The sequence below is a fragment of the Centroberyx affinis genome, unplaced genomic scaffold (assembly GCF_046629955.1).
Source record: "Centroberyx affinis isolate AG114_WGS23_722 - 3 ecotype Tasmania unplaced genomic scaffold, CSIRO-AGI_Caff_v1 ptg001484l_1, whole genome shotgun sequence".
NCBI classification, from domain to species: Eukaryota; Metazoa; Chordata; class Actinopteri; order Beryciformes; family Berycidae; genus Centroberyx; species Centroberyx affinis.
Genome location: NW_027279951.1, coordinates 937,665 through 956,194, shown reverse-complemented (window position 1 = coordinate 956,194; position 18,530 = coordinate 937,665). Strand labels below are relative to the sequence as shown.

At 39.5% G+C, this 18,530-nt stretch overlaps 1 protein-coding gene across 1 annotated transcript in view; it reads right to left on the bottom strand.

Moving 5' to 3' along the window:
* Positions 1-52: 52 nt before the first annotated feature.
* LOC139650353 (sodium- and chloride-dependent GABA transporter 2-like) overlaps positions 53-18,530 on the bottom strand; it is a 32,853-nt gene continuing 14,375 nt past the window's right edge. The window contains exons 7-15 of the mRNA XM_071526998.1: positions 17,633-17,767; positions 17,338-17,441; positions 16,987-17,111; positions 15,603-15,715; positions 15,323-15,460; positions 14,981-15,083; positions 6,048-6,148; positions 5,077-5,247; positions 53-1,900 (exon numbers count right to left, since the gene is read on the bottom strand). Of these exons, the coding sequence (XP_071383099.1) occupies positions 1,754-1,900; positions 5,077-5,247; positions 6,048-6,148; positions 14,981-15,083; positions 15,323-15,460; positions 15,603-15,715; positions 16,987-17,111; positions 17,338-17,441; positions 17,633-17,767 (1,137 nt within the window). The 3' untranslated portion in view covers positions 53-1,753. The remainder of the gene's footprint in view (positions 1,901-5,076; positions 5,248-6,047; positions 6,149-14,980; positions 15,084-15,322; positions 15,461-15,602; positions 15,716-16,986; positions 17,112-17,337; positions 17,442-17,632; positions 17,768-18,530) is intronic.

Sequence of the window (18,530 nt, the reverse complement as noted above, 5' to 3'; positions counted from 1 at the left end):
TAGAATGTAAATTAAACGCAAAATGAACAACTGCTAAAATGTTTTGTCACAGTATGAAACAAAATTTATTGATTTCTTATAGCATGAATACAATTCTCGACAAAAAAACCCAACAACAACCCAAAACAAAACATGGGTTGCACTCTCATGATTGTGTCCAGACACTTGACAGAGTGAACCTAGTTTTTTCTTTACTTGTGGAGAGAACAGAACAGCTTATTGTTATCAAAAATAACTTATTGTGACAAGGACTGTCAAAGATTGTAAAGCATGAGGACTAGTGGGGCTATTGAAAAGTAGTCTGGAAGCGTTCCTCTAATAACTCAACATCAGCATCATGATTTCCAACTTCCATTCATTTGAGTAACTTGACATGGTGAGAGAAATCAACAACAAAATGATGACTTTTTCCATGAAGACTGTAATTTACTGAAGGTGACCATTTTTTCCAGCCAAAATGATAGGTGTTAACATTTCAAACAGTTGTCTTATCTTGGGATGTGTGATTCATGTGTTTATATCTATATGTACTATTGGATACCAAACTCATTTTCTTAAAGTTTGTTTCTTACTGGTGCTTTGAATTCTATTTAAGTGTCAAACACCCCATGGTGGTTATCTTGCATGTGCAATTATTTGGTATTCAATTTGCACTAATAAATCTAATGTGGCTACAAGCCATGAGACTATAAGTAATTCTCACACTGACATAATAGAGTATACTGATTATTGAACTGTCTGAGAAGACTTGTTACTTTAATGCCTTTGGTGAATTCCTTTGGAATTACCTTAACTCTCCTGGCAGTTACACCTTTGACATCCCTTTGGAGAATTATGACAGTGTTCATTACCAAGAATCAGCTGCTATGAAACTCCAGCTTCACATCAATCAAACAAGTGCCACTCATAAAAAGACAGATAATATAGATAATAGATCTAGATGATACAGGTAAGTGTATAGTATTTCTACTTTAATTAAAGCCTGTCTTGACATGCAGCTGCAGTAAACTAGTACAGGTAAAACCATTTCAAATATAGGGGTAGGGTGTGTCAAAATATCAAAGAATAAAAAAGGGTAACCATCACTTGACAAAGGCATACAGGATACAGGCATACAGTACTGCATAAATACAACAGCTGACACCCATTTTCAGGTGAACACTGGCTCTTGCTGGTATCTATAAAATATGGCTATGCTTTCTCATATAAATGATTTGTAAAGTTTAAAAAATTCCACATATATATATACCAATACTGATGCTACTGATGCTAAGTTGAATGTGTTCAGGTTTGGGGAAAAGAAAACTTTAATTTCATTGTAATTATTTATTTATTCATTTTTCTTCTGGGGAAAAAGCCTAAATATTTGTGGTGAGAGCAGATCCCCAGGACAGTATTATTAAGATTGGCTTCTCCTGAACCTCTATAGAGGGGGCATACGGAAACATGAAAATATTGCTTTAACTTAATTATTAATATTAATATTTTGCTTTACCTGCTAACACTTAATTTAGTCTACATTTTGTCCACTAAATGTGCTTACCAAGACGTTACAGGCCGACAGCAAAATAGTATTTCACAATGATACAAGAATCATTGTGCCTACTGTGCAGGTTGTAGGCTTAATGCCAGCAACCCAATAAAGTTGAAAATCTTCAGAATGTATTGCTCATCATTCATCATTCACTCCAGGCTTACAAAGCCTGGAGTTTAAAAGACCATATTTTAAACATGTTTCAATATGATCAATTTCTCACACTTGCATCTCCATCTCGACTCCACTTCCCTTGTATTCACTGGTGACAGGAATGAGGGTGTTGTCCGGGTTCAGAGGGCATCGCTCAGCGGTTTGCTTTGTGCTGTGGGTCTTGTTTTCAGGGCGGCAGAGCTGTTTGAGGTTCTGTGGAAATAGGTTGGAGGTAAAACAATCAAATAAACATCAGTTCACAATAGTCAAAATGTTAAAGCCACAACTTAACTTAAATTACACTGTTTCATTGAAGGAATAAACAACACAAACAGTATAAAGGCGTTATACTGTTACAAACAGGGGAGTATGTTACAAACTAGTGCCCATTGTGGTTATATTCAACCAGGTTTTAAAAGCATGAACTTCATCTAAAAAGTAATAAGTAGTAGTATTTTTTATTAGATAAAGTAATAAAGTAAATAATAAATTGTAACGGTTCTGTCACAATAAAGCTTGAACAAATCTGAAAGTAATTTTGTCTTGTCTTTTGCTGCTGATAAAAATAAAGAAATAAGTAGCCAACCCATTGGTAGATACCAAACAACAAATTTTAGAGTTGTTTCAAGTATTCAATAAATGTATCATAGCCCATGCCACTCTTGCCAAGCGCTCTTTCATCATTTCATTCTCCAACCTAGGTTGATGATCAACTTTGCATTTTCATACACAAATGTGACAGGAAATAAACCGTTAATTAACAAGACAAGGTAATGCAAATTTGTGTTAAAGCAAACTCAAGCTGATGTTCCCGAATTTCCCCAAGGGGATTAATAAAGTGATATCTTATCTTATATTATAATAATAATAATAACTTTATTTGTATAGCACTTTTCTAAAAACAATGTTTACAAAGTGCTTTACATACAGTAAAATCCAACATATTATCAACAATATTATCTTATGTCTAACTGTGCTTGTCTCCAAACATCTATATGATGTTTTTAAATATTGGTTATAAACACAAGAAACAACAGAATAACCTATCATATGTGTTGCATACATGCGTTGCATGCGTTATATGCAGGTCTAAGTTGGCCGAGCTGTGCCCAAATCTGAGTTACCGGTGCACAAAATCGAAAGAACTGGACTTAATGGTGAAAAACAAACATTGTAGGCAATATGTGACTAGAAGTGCCCTAGGAAAGAGGACTAAACCCCTTCTCTTGGCACTCTTGGCAGGATTACAAGCAGGGGGTGTAGACCATTTTCCTTCCCTATTGAGTTGGGTTCCAATGTACTCTATGAAAAGAGTGGCTCTTTATTCCCGTTCATTGTAAAGCATTTAACCCTATGTAGAATCAACTGGAGCTGACATGCTTGATCCTTATCTCTTGCAGCTTTCCACACCGGTGACTGCCTGGTCCATATCTTTAATTGGTCTGTTCACTCTGGTGTAGTACCCAAGATTTGGAAAACTGCTAATGTACTTCCACTGAGCAAAGGGGGTGAGCCTAGTCTTTTAAATAACTATTGTCCTTTTTCTAGACTCCTCTGTTGAGCAAAAATTTTAGAATGTCTGATAAATTCTCAAATAAAAGCTTTTCTAGCGGACCCCTCCATTTGAAGTCCTTATCAGTCTGGCCACAGTAGCATTACAGAAGCCTCTTTAGTGATAAATGACATTGTAAACGCATTAGATAACAAACATCTTTGTGCTGCTCTATTTATTGACCTTTTCACAGCCTTTGACACTGTTGACCATTCCCTGCTTTTGAAGAGACTGATGGATGTTGGTTTTGATCACTATTGTCGTGGCTCCTGCGATCAGAAATGGAATCAAAGACCTACAGTACTCCTGCCATAAAAAGGTGGGGTTGTGTGATTCATGTGTCTATATCTATATGTACTATTAGATACCAAACTCATTTTCTTAAAGTTTGTTTCTTACTGGTGCTTTGGATTCTATTTAAGTGTCAAACACCCCATGGTGGTAATCTTGCATGTGCAATTATTTGGTATTCAATTTGCACTTTAATAAATCTAATGTGGCTACAAGCCATGAGATTATAAGTAATGGCCACACTGACATAATAGAGTATACTGATTATTACTGTCTGTCTGAGAAGATTATTTGTTACTTTAACGCCTTTGGTGAATTCCTTTGGAATTAGCTTAACTCTCCTGTCAGTTACAGCTTTGACATCCCTTGTTTTCATAAAAAGGTGGGGTTGAAGCCCATGGAGAACAAATGGCTCTGCAGTGGGATTTATCCTTTAACTCAGAGGATAAATTGGTCAACAGAGGTTTTATGGACCCTGAAATGGTCTGGGATAATCCTGGAGATTTTATGGCCCTTGTGTCTGTGACAGGGAGGATTAGAGTTCATCCTACATTTGTCCAGACTTCTACCCTGTGGAGGATGGACCACTATAAAGTTTTAACAGGTTAGGTTCATATTTACCGGCTGTAATGATGACCTCTCAAAAACAGTTAAACCGACGGGAGGAAACAGAGTGACTAGTAGCACATAGTAACTTTTCTCCGGTTTGTTGACAGTATCTAATTTGCATATTAGACATTCTCAATACCGACACGATGCTCATTCTTCGTTTCATAAATATTTAACGGATAGGACACAATACATTTGTGTAGATGGGTTTTATTTAAGTTTTCTCAATATCTGTAAGGGTGTACCCCAGGGTTCTGTTCTTGGCCTGATACTTTTCGATATTTCTATAAACAATATTGGACTTAATCCGGGTAAATGTAAATTACATCTTTATGCTGATGACACTTATTTATTCCTCTACTGCAACAGTTCTACAGGCCATAAATGGCCTGCAGCTTGGTTTCAATTCTATTCCAAATTCCTTTGCAGAGCTGAAATTAGTTCTAAATGAAGACAAAACCAAATTTATGTTTTTCTCAAATTCTCGTAACTTCACTGCCAAGGGTCTGCAAATTTGTACTGTAAAAGGAGTACAAATTGAACAAGAATTTGGATCGGTGATTGGATTGGTCTTTCTTTTGAAAATCACATAAACAGTTTCAGTTTCATAATGAGTTTCAGAAGTAAACTTGGGTTTCTACACAGGAATAAATCTTATTTTATCTTTCAGACTAGAAAGATGATTGTTGAGGCATCCCTCCTCCCTGTCCTTGATTATAGTGATATATGCATGTTACATTTTCAGTGCTTTACCTTCTTTTTACTTCTAAAGCTCTTCCACAGAAGTTACAACCTCACTATTGTTTAACGGAGCAACTTTTCAGAAGAAAAGGATCACTCGTGTATAGTTTCATTAATTTCATCACTAAGTACTAACTCTTTCCAGTGTAAAAATGACCCGTATGGTAGAAATGCATTTTCTTTAAGTAAGACATACCTGCCATAGCGTTCCTTTCATCTGAGAAACCTTAAAGATGACCCATAGAGGTACCAAGAGAACACAGAAGAGTCCGAGGCACCAGCCCAAAACATAAGCCCATTTTGGATAGACATAGGTTTTGTTGAACTTGAGAGGCTTGTACTTTACCACTGAAAAAATGAAGGTACCCTGACAGGAACAAAAGGGAAGGTTATTTTCATACAATTTCAGTTTGATTGAAATCTGCTTTCAATACTTGATACCGCAGTTATAAATGGAAAAAATTCAGATGAAACTAAATCAACAATCCTGGATATAGAAAACACACACAATCAGCTGTTAATAGACTATATATTAGGTTATTCAGCTATTAAGACTATGCACGCAAATAAAACACAAATGACTTTCCAAAGAAATTTGATAAAACCATCAATTCTGCTTGATGTCTAAAAAAAACTCATCCAGATTTTCAAGTCTTTCCTTGATGTGTTTTGCTATTATTTCTCTGATTCATGAGCCTGGAAAAGCTTGTTTTCCCAGGATGCTACCAGCCTATTGCCACCCTTCCTACATGGAGAGATTTGGCATATCTATTTACAATTTTGAGAAAATATGATCATGGTGAAATACATTTGGGGTTAAAGCCTTACGTGATTCCCCACAATTGTTTGATGAATGACCCTCTGTCTGTGCAGTGATTAATTGGCACAAAATAGCTACAAAATATAAATAAAATAATGGAAAAAGATGGCAAAAATGGTGTGACACATACATTCCTACCAAGGGAATATTGACATAGGAACCGCATGTCAAACAGCTGTATGATCCTTTAAATAGATTAACACGCTGATATGTATAATCTCTTCTTTGACATGATTAATGACAGCTGAAAAATGTTTGTTATGTGTGTTGCCATCTATGTTATGCTAAAATAAATGTATTTGCTTGTTTACTCTTACAGGGATCAAAAGAAACGCTAGTTCACTCACCAGACAAACAGCAGGGGTAACATAAAGCCAGCAATACTTCATTAGTGGTCGGGGGCGATAACCTATCATATCTTCAATATTGTCATACAGACTATCTGCACCTGTGAATAAAATGGAAAGTAAGCAGCCTGTTTTAAACACATTTAGATAAAAAAAAACAATTCTGTGGAAGTACAGATTATGTACAGTCACATTATGATTGATTTCAATTAATTAAAGACAGAGTAGATGGAGTAGTTCTTTCTGAATACAAAGAAGAGGATTGTGGGAGTTTAATGAAAATCCACTGCTAAGGTGTAAAGATTCATAATTCTGGGGGTATTTTTAGAACATCTTTTAAATGTTTAATAATCTGGTGAATTTCAGTAGGCCTAAGTCTTTTCACAATGTAAAGAAAACAAGTGCTCTTTCTTTTTTGCGCTTTTTTTAGTGACATCATTCGATCAGTTTGTTGGGTTAACCTAGTCTTTAATGGTGCAACAGTAACTTTTCAACAGTAACTTTACAACAGAGACAGAGGCAACAGTAACTTTTCTGCAACCGGGAACAATTAGTATATTTAACCTACTTTATTAATGAGGCAGCAACTGTCTCACCACATTAAGTATTTTTCTCACCCTTACCATGAAGACTGAAAAGTGGACCTTGTGAAGTAGATGTTGTTTTGAAAGTGAATGTATAGAGTTCTCTTGGACTTTTGTAAGGATTCAAAATCAAAGAGAGTTTGCCCATGAGAGCAAACACCCCAACTCAAGAGACTCTAATGTCCATCAAGCTTAAATGAGAAAGTCTTCTTTTAACTTGAGTGATGGGAAGAACAAAAGTGTATAGGGAAGAGAACATAGGAGTCAGACCGAGGAGTGAGTATATGGAAAATCAGTGACAAAGGACCAGATGAGTGAGATTTTGAGACAAAGTGCATGTCTAGTTGTATATAGGCACCAAAGAAGTGTAAGCTATGTGAGGAGGGTCAACATTGATTTCACATGGTAATGAATGAAACACTTGTAGTTTTAAAACCCTGCAGACATTCAAAAATGTTGGGAAAACTTTGCATAATTTAATCACTTCAAGTTGTTTACAATGAGATTTTCAAACATGGTAGGCCTCAGCTTTAAGTATTTTCAAGCTGTGTGATTATTTTCAGGTACACTTGACTCCTATGGTTCAGATGGCCAGTATTGGGGGCATTACCTCTAAAATTTAAAACATTATGTATTACAAAAGTATTTTTCCCAAATAAAATGTGTGTGTTAAGATGAACATGGACTGAACATGTGTTGAGAGGCGGAGAGAGCCAGGAGTGGACAACAAGGCATACTCACACTTCATTAACCTCCTTCTATATCTGTGTGTTTCAGTCGACGCTGGAAGATGATCCACTAGACGGAGCACAAGCTTGACTTCCTACACTGAGCTGAAGGATGAGTGCTGTTTTTTGTGTTTCTAATAGACCGCTGGGTAACAATTTATTTGGATAATCTAATGTTCATACTCAACTAACTATCAGGTGACAAAAAGTAGATGTTCAACAAGTGTCACTTGCCTATTTGCTGCATCTCAACAGACTATGTAACCCTAACCTCACCCTATTTCTAACAATAACCCCAACCCAAAGATTAACCCCAACCCAGACATTGAGTATCTATAGACTACTTTTCACACAATTATGAGAATCATTTGAAACTCAGTAGACTTTTTAGCAACACATTATAGTCTCTTGATCAACACTGGACTATCCAAATACATCGTGACCAACCACTGACTTATTCCCCGAAAGGGTCAACATTATTCTTGGCAGCGGTGGTGTGTTTACTCATTTGTTTCAGGTTTGCTGAAAATAACTGACACATAAACCTAGACAGAACCAGCAGCCCATCTTGTGACCTTCCAGTGATAGGCTACTCAGTGGCTCCATTGCGTGCTTGTTAAAAGCCATAACAATGTTATGAAGGTTGACTGCATGCTGCGCATATTTAAGTGCACGTGCATCTGATGAGTAGTGTGTCACTAATTCTTGTGTTTTTCCAGGCTTCTTGATCTAGAGCAGCCTGATCTCACATCAAATTTGTACTTATAGTTAAGAAAAGTAGTGCATCCTAATTTCAGATTGGTGTTCTACGAATTGAGTGAAATAGGAAATGGGGTTCATGCAACCATTGAGGGCAACCTCAATGGTTATTCGAGTTTAAATAAAGGTTTGATGATGAAGTGGGGCCCCCCTGTAAGAAGAGACACCGATATAGAAACCGTGATAGATACCGCAAAATAAGGACTCATGTGACTAAAGCAGGCAGTAGTTCGAGCACAGTGGAACATAAGGGCATGAATGTTGGGGTGATGGATGGGCATAGACATCTGCCTTTGACTCTGGTGACCTGGGTTCAGTTCCAAACTCGTGCCAAGAACTTTTCAAAACATCAATAAAGAAAACAAAAACAATGGGTTCTCACAAAAATCAAGGTGCTCTGTGGTTGGGGAAAAACCAACATGTATATTCAACAAGGCAACTTGTTGAATTGTAAACTTTAACCAAATGGCATTAGTTTCCTAACCTTAACCAAAGTTAAGTTAGTTTTAGTGCAGTGATAAGTTATGTGGCTGGCCGTGAGTAGGGATAGTATGAATCACAACGTTTTGTAAGGTATCATACGATCGTACGATACGTATGAGAACACGTCGAAAGTTTTATGAATGTGATGAAATGTTATGGTATGTAACAGTGGAATGGCCCTTGGAGTAAAAATTGTGTCATCATTAACAGTCTCTATTTTAAGCATGGAATGAAATAAACATATTATGAGTGCAATGGAGTTGCACTCATAGTTGGGGGGGGTCTAAAGATTCCTTCTCATTGGGCTCAAGATGGCGGCACGATAGCAGCTCTGTGTGAATGTCTGTGTGTTTGGTGTCCTGTCTCTTGTCCTGAGCAGCATTGTAAAAGCATTTTAATTGTCTTGAATGCTTCAAGTTGATTTGAAATCCTTGTTTTTGGCGGGGCTCTGGAGACGCTGAGAAGGGGTCTGGGGTCGGGTGTTTGGCCGTGGCTGCAGCCGGTTGTCTTCGGTGGCGGGAGCTGCTGCTCTCTACCTACAGGCTGCTTGTTTGTTTGTTTGTTTGGCTGCTGCCTGGCCCGTTTTTCCCCGATCTGTGTGCTGCTGCCACTGTGGTTGTTGGAGAACTTTCTGCGGTGTTGCTGGCAGTCCGGCCGCTGGAGACGCTGTGTTTGAGCTGGTGAACAGCTGGATATTTGTTCCGGGGGTCCTTTGGGGTCGCTGGCTCGGTTGCCTGGTTTGTTTTCCTCGATCCATGTGATGGTGCCACTGTGGTGGTTGATTAACTTTCTACGGAGCTGCATTTGAGCTGGTCAACAGTTGGACTTTATCCCACGTGAACTTTTATGGATCCGCTAATCATCAGACTGCTGAAACGCTACATCTGAGCTGGTCAACCGCTGGACATTTACCCCAGGTGACTGCTTTATTTCTCTCTCCCTCTCTCTTTCTGGCTTTTTTTCTCTCCCTCTCTCTGGATGCCAGATTCGACGTCTTGATTTCAACAATGACCATCAAATACACGTTCGTGCTGATTTAATTTTTTTGTTTCGTCTGCACGCCGCTGTCTTGCCAGAATGGCTATGAACATTACTTGTTTGCAACAGGAGTTTATGATCTTCCGCTAAATGGACAACTCACGACTAACTTCACCACAGACTGACTATTCAATGTACTAATACTCGATCGCACAAAAAATGTCTTCCCTCACGTTTTACTGGTGCTTGATTCTGTTGTTTCACATGGCTTCCCGAGTACTTCCTCCCACCATAAACCTTCTCCCAATGTTAAAAAGTCTCTCTCACAAACATTGATTTTATTGCTTTTGTTTGTTTCTGGTAATATCAATGTAAACCCAGGCCCCCTGTCTACTTCTGAGAGCTTACACCATCTCTCAACTCCAACTGAATTTGCCAACAGGCATGGAATTGGCTTTTTCCACATTAATGCTAGAAGTCTACTACCCAAACTGAATTTACTGAAAACCTGGTTTATGATGGCTAACCCAGACATTGTTGTGGTCTCAGAAACATGGCTTAAACCCTCTGTCTCTGATGATGTTATACATGTTGGTGGTTATAATGTTTTCAGAACTGATCGTAAAGGACGGGCGGGTGGTGTTGCTATTTATGTATCAAATAAGTTTCATGTGTCTCTTTTACTTTCTCAGTCGATCACAAGACAGTTTGAACTTCTGGCCCTACACATCAAGACTGCAAATGCCCCACTTACAATTATTGGTTGCTATAGGCTTCCCTCGCTCTCCCTCTTCCCTCTCTCTGAAACAGTGTTGAAATTAACTGAGGTGTTGTCTAATTTGAATAAATACGAAATGGTTCTAATTGGTGATTTAAATTGGGACTGGCTTAGTGACAAATCAGAGAATTTCAAGCTGGCTTGCAACTCTTTAAACTTAGTACAACTTATTGATAGCCCTACCAAAGTCGACCCATCTAAGCCGAACAGTGACACTTTGTTAGATGTCATGTTTACCAACAGGGCTCATAAGTACACAGCAATTGGTGTGTTTGCAAACGACATGAGTGACCACTGTGTAACTGGTTGTGTGAGAAACACCAAAACACTTAAATCCAATGGTCTCACTATCTTAAGACGCTGTTTTAAACACTTCACAGTACAGGCCTTTCAACACGACCTGGCAGGACTAAACTGGGATCGAATTGCACTAATTCCTACTGTTGACGAGGCTGTTTCCTTTTTTCAGCAACAGTTTTTATTGGTTTCAAACAGACATGCTCCTTTCAAAAAGTTCAGAATCAAGAACAGAGACAATTCTTGGTTCTCCAAAGAACTTGCCCAGCTCATCCATTCTAGAAATAAACAGTGGTCCCTAGCAAGGAAGACCAAAAGTATTGAAGATTGGCAACGCCAACTTTGAGAACTTTGAGAAATCAGTGTACTTCATCCATTCAGAATTCTAAATCAAATTATTACCTTACATTTATGACAGTTGTATTAATCACTCAAAATTCTGGAAAACAATCAAAGTATTACAGAATAAAAAGGTATCTGATTTTCCCCAGCAATTGAAAATTGGAAATGTCTCCATCATAGACAAACATGATATGTTAAATGCCTTTAACAGTCATTTTGAGAAGGCAGGTCTTATTTTTGATCAGCAGTCTCCCTCAATTCCAGTTGAATCTTCAGAGTGCTTTATAACATCAAGTACGTCCTCATCCTCTGCTCTTTCATTTGATTTTGAAGCCTTCCAAGTCCCTGACGTTCTTCGTTCTTCACCTTATGGTGGGAATAAAAACTGCCACCTGCACCCTGGACCCCATCCCTTCTAGTCTTGTCAAGGCCTGTCTGACTACTGGCTCCATCCCTCTCACCCTCAAACTTGCTGCTGTCACCCCCATCCTCAAAAGACCTGGGCTCAATCCTGACATCCCTAATAATTACAGACCAATCTCCAACCTCCCCTCTCTGTCTAAAATTCTGGAACGTGCAGTTGCTTCACAACTCAAAGCCCACCTATCTTCCAATAACCTGTATGAATCATTCCAATCCGGATTCCGATCTAAACGCAGCACCGAAACAGCCCTCCTCAGAGTTACCGATGACCTTCTCCTCTCCTCTGATGCCGGAAATCTCAATATTCTCATCCTGCTTGACCTCAGTGCGGCATTTGACACCATCAACCATTCCATCCTCCTCACCCGTCTTGAAACCATCTTCAATATCACCGGCACTGCCCTCTCCTGGCTCAAATCCTACCTCTCTGACAGACACCATTACATCAGCATCAACAACTGCAAATCCTCCGTTGCTCCCCTCTCCCAAGGTGTTCCCCAAGGCTCAGTGCTTGGCCCCCTCCTCTTCATCCTGTATATGCTCCCCCTTGGCCACATATTCCGCCGTCATGGCCTTCAGTTCCACTGCTACGCCGACGACATCCAGCTCTACATCTCCACCAATGCAATCACCGCTACCACTCACTCAACCCTGACCAACTGCATCATGAAAATAAGTCCTGGCTTCAAACCAACTTCCTCAAATTGAACTGTGACAAATTTAAATCATCACCATTGGCCCAAAAGCTCTCATCAAATCCACCCAAAACTTCTCCCTCACCATTGACAGCTCCACTGTGCTGACTTCCCCTCACATCCGCAACCTTGGCATCATCTTCGACCAAACCCTCTCTTTTGAGCAACATGTCAATCACATTACCAAAACAGCTTTCTTTCACCTCAAAAACATCGCCCGTCCCCGTCCATTCCTCTCCTTCTCAGCCGCAGAAACACTCATTCATGCATTCATCACTTCCAGACTGGATTACTGCAACAGCGTCCTCTATGGTATGTCCTCCAAAATCCTCAGAAAACTTCAACACATCCAGAACTCTGCAGCTCGTCTGCTCACTCGCTCCCGTACCCGCAACCACATCACCCCCGTCCTGCAAAACCTCCACTGGCTCCCCGTCCCACAGCGAATTCAGTTCAAACTCCTCCTCATCACCTACAAAGCTCTCCACAACCTGGCTCCCCCCTATTTGACTGAGCTCCTTCACCGGCACACTCCCACCCGCAGCCTCCGGTCTGCTGACGCCAAGCTCCTGTTCCCCCCCATCAGGACCAAGCACCGGACCTGGGAGGACAAAGCCTTCTCGATTGCTGCTCCCTCCCTATGGAACTCTCTCCCAAAGGATATCAGAGACTCTTCCTCACACTCCACATTCAAGAGATCTCTTAAAACACACCTTTTCAAAACTGCTTTTAATCTCTAGCTCTCCTTTGGCCTCCTGGCCTTTTATTTTAACTGTCTTCTCTTTTTCCCACTCGACATCTTCTACTCTGTTTTATTCATTGTTATTGTCTGTAAAGCGTCTTTGAGTATCTAGAAAAGCGCTCAACAAATATAATGTATTATTATTATTATTATTATTCATGCATTAAATACAACTGACCCCAAAAAGGCACCCATGCCTAATGGCCTGGACCCCTTCCTGTTAAAGGCTGCTGCATTGGTCAGTGGAGTCCATCACCCACATTTTTAACATGTTAATTGGTCTTAATCAGGTTCCAGTTACTTGGAAGCAAGCTTATGTTACACCCCTACTTAAAGCTGGCAACCGATCTGATATGAATAATTACAGGCCAGTTTCTAATCTCTCTGTCCTTTCAAAAAATCTTGAAATCATTAGTCGCTACCAAACTGAAATCACATATGGATTCATACAATATTTTAAATGATATGCAATCTGGTTTTCGGAAAGACTTTGAAAGTCTTGGATGATATCAAAGAGGCTTTGGACAACAAACTCACATGTGTGTCTCTGTTTATAGACCTTACAAAGGCTTTCGATACTGCTGACCACCCATTACTCATTAACACCTTGCTGAGTGCTGGCATTGGATGCAAAGCGGCAAAGTGGTTCCACAGCTATCTGACTAATCATTCATAGATTGTTAAACATGGCAATGCCATGTCCGACCCAGTCATTGTTACGAAGGGTGTTCCACAAGGATCGGTTTTGGGACCCTTGCTTTTTCTAGTTTATATTAACAACATTTGTGATAAGTTCAAATTCTGCAAGTCTGTATGCAGATGATACAGTCATGTACTCCTGTGCCCCCACCACAGAGATGGCCTTTTCAAATCTGCAGACTGATTTTAATACCCTGCAGCATGCCCTTTGGATCTGAAATTGCTTTTAAACTCAACCAAAACTAAAACTATGATTTTCTCCACTGGGCAAACAAAGGCTCCAACCCTCTCCATCAATACCTTTGATCTCTATTCAGTCCGTTGATAATTACAAATACTTGGGAATTTGATTGGACAAAAGCTTAAATTTTAAATACCACATTGACTATCTCGCAAAAAGAAATTAAAATTCACACTGGGCTTTCTGTACAGGCTAAAGTCCTGTTTTTCCATGATATCAAGAAAACGCTTAGTTGCTGGCCTTTTTCTGACTCAGATCGATTTTGGTGATACTATTTATAGGTTTGCCTCATCGTCCACCTTCGTCCAAACTCGATCCCCTGTATCACTCAGCCTTGAGGTATGTCACTAATTCTAGCTTCAGGACCCAACATTGTACCTTATACAGCATGGTAGGATGGTCATCCCTCACTTTGCGTAGGCTACAACACTGGTACATTTTAGTCTATACGATTATTTCAGACAAATTACCTATTTACTTAAGCCAGAAGTTTTTATTTTTGCAAAGCAGTCATAATTGTAGGTCGCACAAATGGCTTCAGTTTAAAGTGCCTTCTAGCAGAACAGAGGTTGGCAAATCAAGCCTGTTCTACTATGGTCCTTTGTCCTGGAACGATTTGCAGACCAATCTTAAACTTGATACCCTGAAACTTAAAATAATGGAAGTGGTCACTGTTAGCTGCACATGACTAAATATTGCTGCCTTGTTTATGTACTGTATTATGTAATGTATTCTTGTTGTACCTATTGTTGCTGTTGTGATTTGATGTTGTTATCCTGTTATGTGTTTGATGCTGCTATTTGACCCTGTCTTGGCTAGGTCTCACTTGTAAAAGAGGTTTTAATCTCAATGTGACTTCCTAGTTAAATAAAGGTTATATAATGTATTTTACCAATTCTGTTTTACCAATACTAGATACAATATCGTCATGGCACATGTGCTTTTGACTAGCTTGCAACTATAAGCCTGGAGGACTTTGAATGAGTTTTTAATGTATACTAAAGAGGGATTATCTTTTAAATGCCTTGCCCAATTACTTTTATGAATCACTTGAAAAACCCCCAAAACAAAACAAATAAAACTGGGAGAGTGAAGTCATAAATTACTAATGCAACATGCATAAAAAGAACAATTGTCTGAAGTTTACCATGTTTGATTAATGCTAGATAACCATAGTGACTCACCATATATCCAACCGATGGCTATCGACTGACACACTGAAAGAAGAAGAAGATTGTTGCCGCTGCAAACGTAATGGTCAAAAAGTTGAAGAAAATACAATCCCCCCTGCAAGAAGAGAGAGGGGTTATAGATGCTACAAAATAAGCAGCACTCCTGTACAAATCTAATTTTGCTGAATTAGTCAGTATTGAAGTACTATAAATGCAAAATAACAGATAAATGGAGTAATAATTTGGGGCCAAATTTCAAATGTGATTTGGACATTAAATAGGCTAACTTTGAAGCATTTTGTACAGACCACTAATTCATGAACAATGATGGGAGAGACAAATTAAAGGTTTCACCTCTGTGACAAGGAGGAGGCCGAGAAAGAAGCAAACGGTGCAGAGGCAAAGCAGCAGCAACTCTCGACGGTAACCTCTTCGAAAAACAGTTGGGAACATGTCTGTCACTGAAGTCATCAGGCATTCCAGACTGACAAACTGTTAGGGACACAGTACGTTGAGCGAGAATAAACCCAACCTCTTGATACGAGCAATAACTGACAACCAAGATGAACAGCAAAAAATTTAAAACTAGTTAAGACGATTGACAGTTGTTTCATGGAAGGCATTTTCACCTCACCTGTGTATCCGCTCCCAGCAAGATGACCATGATGAAGAAGCATATAGCCCATAACTGAGGTAAAGGCATCATAGCTACTGCCCGGGGATAGGCGATAAATGCCAAGCCAGGTCCTGTAAGTCAATACACATTCAATAATTTAACATCACTTCCCATCCATGTGACCTCCATGTAGAAGCATGGAGCATTTTTTCTAAGACTACAACTTAGATAGCAGTATTTAGGAATAAGCATATTCATCTTATAGAGTAAATATGCAATGAAAGATAACATACAGTCAGTTGCCACTTTATTCTAGCTAGTACCAGTAAACTTTCGGAAAAAAAACCCTGAATTCTTCGAAGCATGGATTTAACAAGGTGCCGAAATGTTCCACAGGGTGTCTCATTCATACTGCGAACATCCTGCTCCACCTCATCCAAAACGTGCACTATACTGGGTTGAAATCTGGGGATTGCAAAGGTCATTGGAGTAAACTAAAGTGAGTGTCGTGTTCCTGGAACCATCTGCAGACAATGCTTCCTTTATGACATGGTGCATTATCCTGCTGGAAGAATCCTTTTGAAAAAGGCTAGACAGTAGCCATGAAGGGATACACCTGGTCAGCAACATTGTTTAGGTTCGCTGTGGTGTTCAAATGATGCTCTACTGGTACTAAGGGGCCTAATGTGGTACTAAGGGGCCTAATGTAGTACTAAGGGGCCTAGTGTGGGCCAAGAAAACATTCCTAACACCATTAAACCACCACTACCAGTCAGTACTGTTGACACCAGGCAGGATGGATCCATGGATTCATGTTGTTTTTGCCTAATTCTGACCCTGCCATCAGCACATTACAACAGAAAAAAAAGAAGTCGTCGGACCAGGCAGCGTATCTCCACTCTTTAATCCAGTTTTGGTAATCCTGTGCCTACTGTAGCTTCGTCGTCTTAGCTGACAGGAGCGGAGCCTGGCATGGTCTGCTGCTGTAGCCCATCAACTTCAAGGTTTGACGAGTCGTGTGTTCTGAGATGCCCTTCTGCACATCGCTGGTGTACTAAGCTGTGTGTATACTTGTGGCCCGCTTGTAAGCTTGAATGTGCCATTCTCCTCTGACTTCTCTCATAAACAAGACATTATCACCCTCAGGATTGCAGTAAACACTAGTGTGCGAAAAACCTAAGAGGTCAGCCGTTTCTGAGATGTTACTCAGGATCAGGACATCTGGCACTAACTGCCAGAAACATTTAGTCATACAGTAGCTGAACTTCTCGTCTGCGTGCCTTATACTTATGCTTTATTTACACATGACTCACTGCCTGGAGGAGCAAGCTGTTTGCGTAAACAGAGAGTACCTAATAAAGTGGTCACTGAGTGTATATATGTGGTATAGTGGTGTTCTCACCAGTGGCAGCCACTTCAGATATTGGTATTCCTTGTTCATAGGACATGAAGCCCAACACAGAAAAGATTGCAAACCCTGCCACAAAGCTGGATCCACCATTCACCAGACAGAGAAAAAAAGTGTCCCTGGGAAAATAAACAAATATTTAGATATTCAACACAATCAATCAATCAGTCAATCATAGACAAGTTGTGTCAGCTGGAAGTGAATCAAGTCATAATCATGTGCAATTGAGAAACCTAGAGCAAAACAACTTGCCAAAATGTCAGTCTATTCCTGTGCATGTTTTGATGAAGCATATCAAGGAAGTGAATTTAAATTTAACAAAGACAAAAAGCACAAAGGACTTACTTATAGCAATCATTGTTATACTGATTGTAGCTGCCCAAAGCAGTCAAACTCCCCTGACAAATACCGAAAGAGAAAAGCACTTGTGCACCTGCATCCATCCAAACCTATAAGTAGATGCGAAAACATCAATGTTTGAATGTAAGTATAAGTAAACTTTCACCAGTTAAACTAAGAATTATACCTTAATGTCCCATTAGGGTATAATACAGTATATTTGGCTTCCGGTGGGAGAGTTTTGATGGCAGATTTTGTTGGTGTTCATGCTGAATGTTTGACTTGGTGTGTTGTCACTTACTTGAGGGTCCACCAACCTTGTGGGGTCAGGGTACAGATAGAAAGCTAAGCCATCCATAGCTCCTGGTAAAGTCAGTCCTCGGGCCAAAAGAACCACCAGCATCACGTAGGGAAAAGTGGCTGTAAAGTAAACTACCTATCAACAGGAAAAAAAAAGCTGTTTGTTTGTGTTGTCAATGCTGTTGTCGTTTTGAATCACTGGTTCTTGGAACGTGAAATTTTAAAGCAATAAAAATGTTTCATCAACAGAGCGGTGTTATATTGTAAACAAGAATTAAAGGAAGAAAAGACAATGCGGTAAATAAAATATCAACACGTGGTATAAAATTATTATTCCCTGAGCTTTTAGTCATTTTGGAGGTAGAACATCAAATATGAATCACATAAAATCTCTACACAGCTATACGTTGCTGTATCAGTGTTGTTAGCATTGCCAAGTATTGTGAAACTAAACATTGCTGGTATTGTCAGTTCAAGAGAGGCCGCCTCGGCTGCCAGAAGACCTTGGTGTGGCTCTGTGTACAACAGGCTTTTTATCACTCCATGCCACACTGAACACACACCATTAGTCCATTAGTCTTATTCATTTAACAGTAAGAATATGCTTCATTGTCACTTTGATGCCTTGTGTTAAGGTTGTCATTACATATACATACCCCAAGTCTAAATTTTGAACATATCAATTATGGGTATAAACAGATTCTTGAAGGGCAAGACCTGCTTAAAATGACACGGATGAACTTTTGCTGTTGATACAAGCCACTATTGCACTGTTGCTCACCCAAATCCAACTTTTGGTACTGATGGTCAAGCAGACAAGCAGAGAGAAGTTGTCTCTTATAGTTTATATCCAAAGATGTTCGAATTCTACCTACCTATTCACCTTCTACACTTTCACC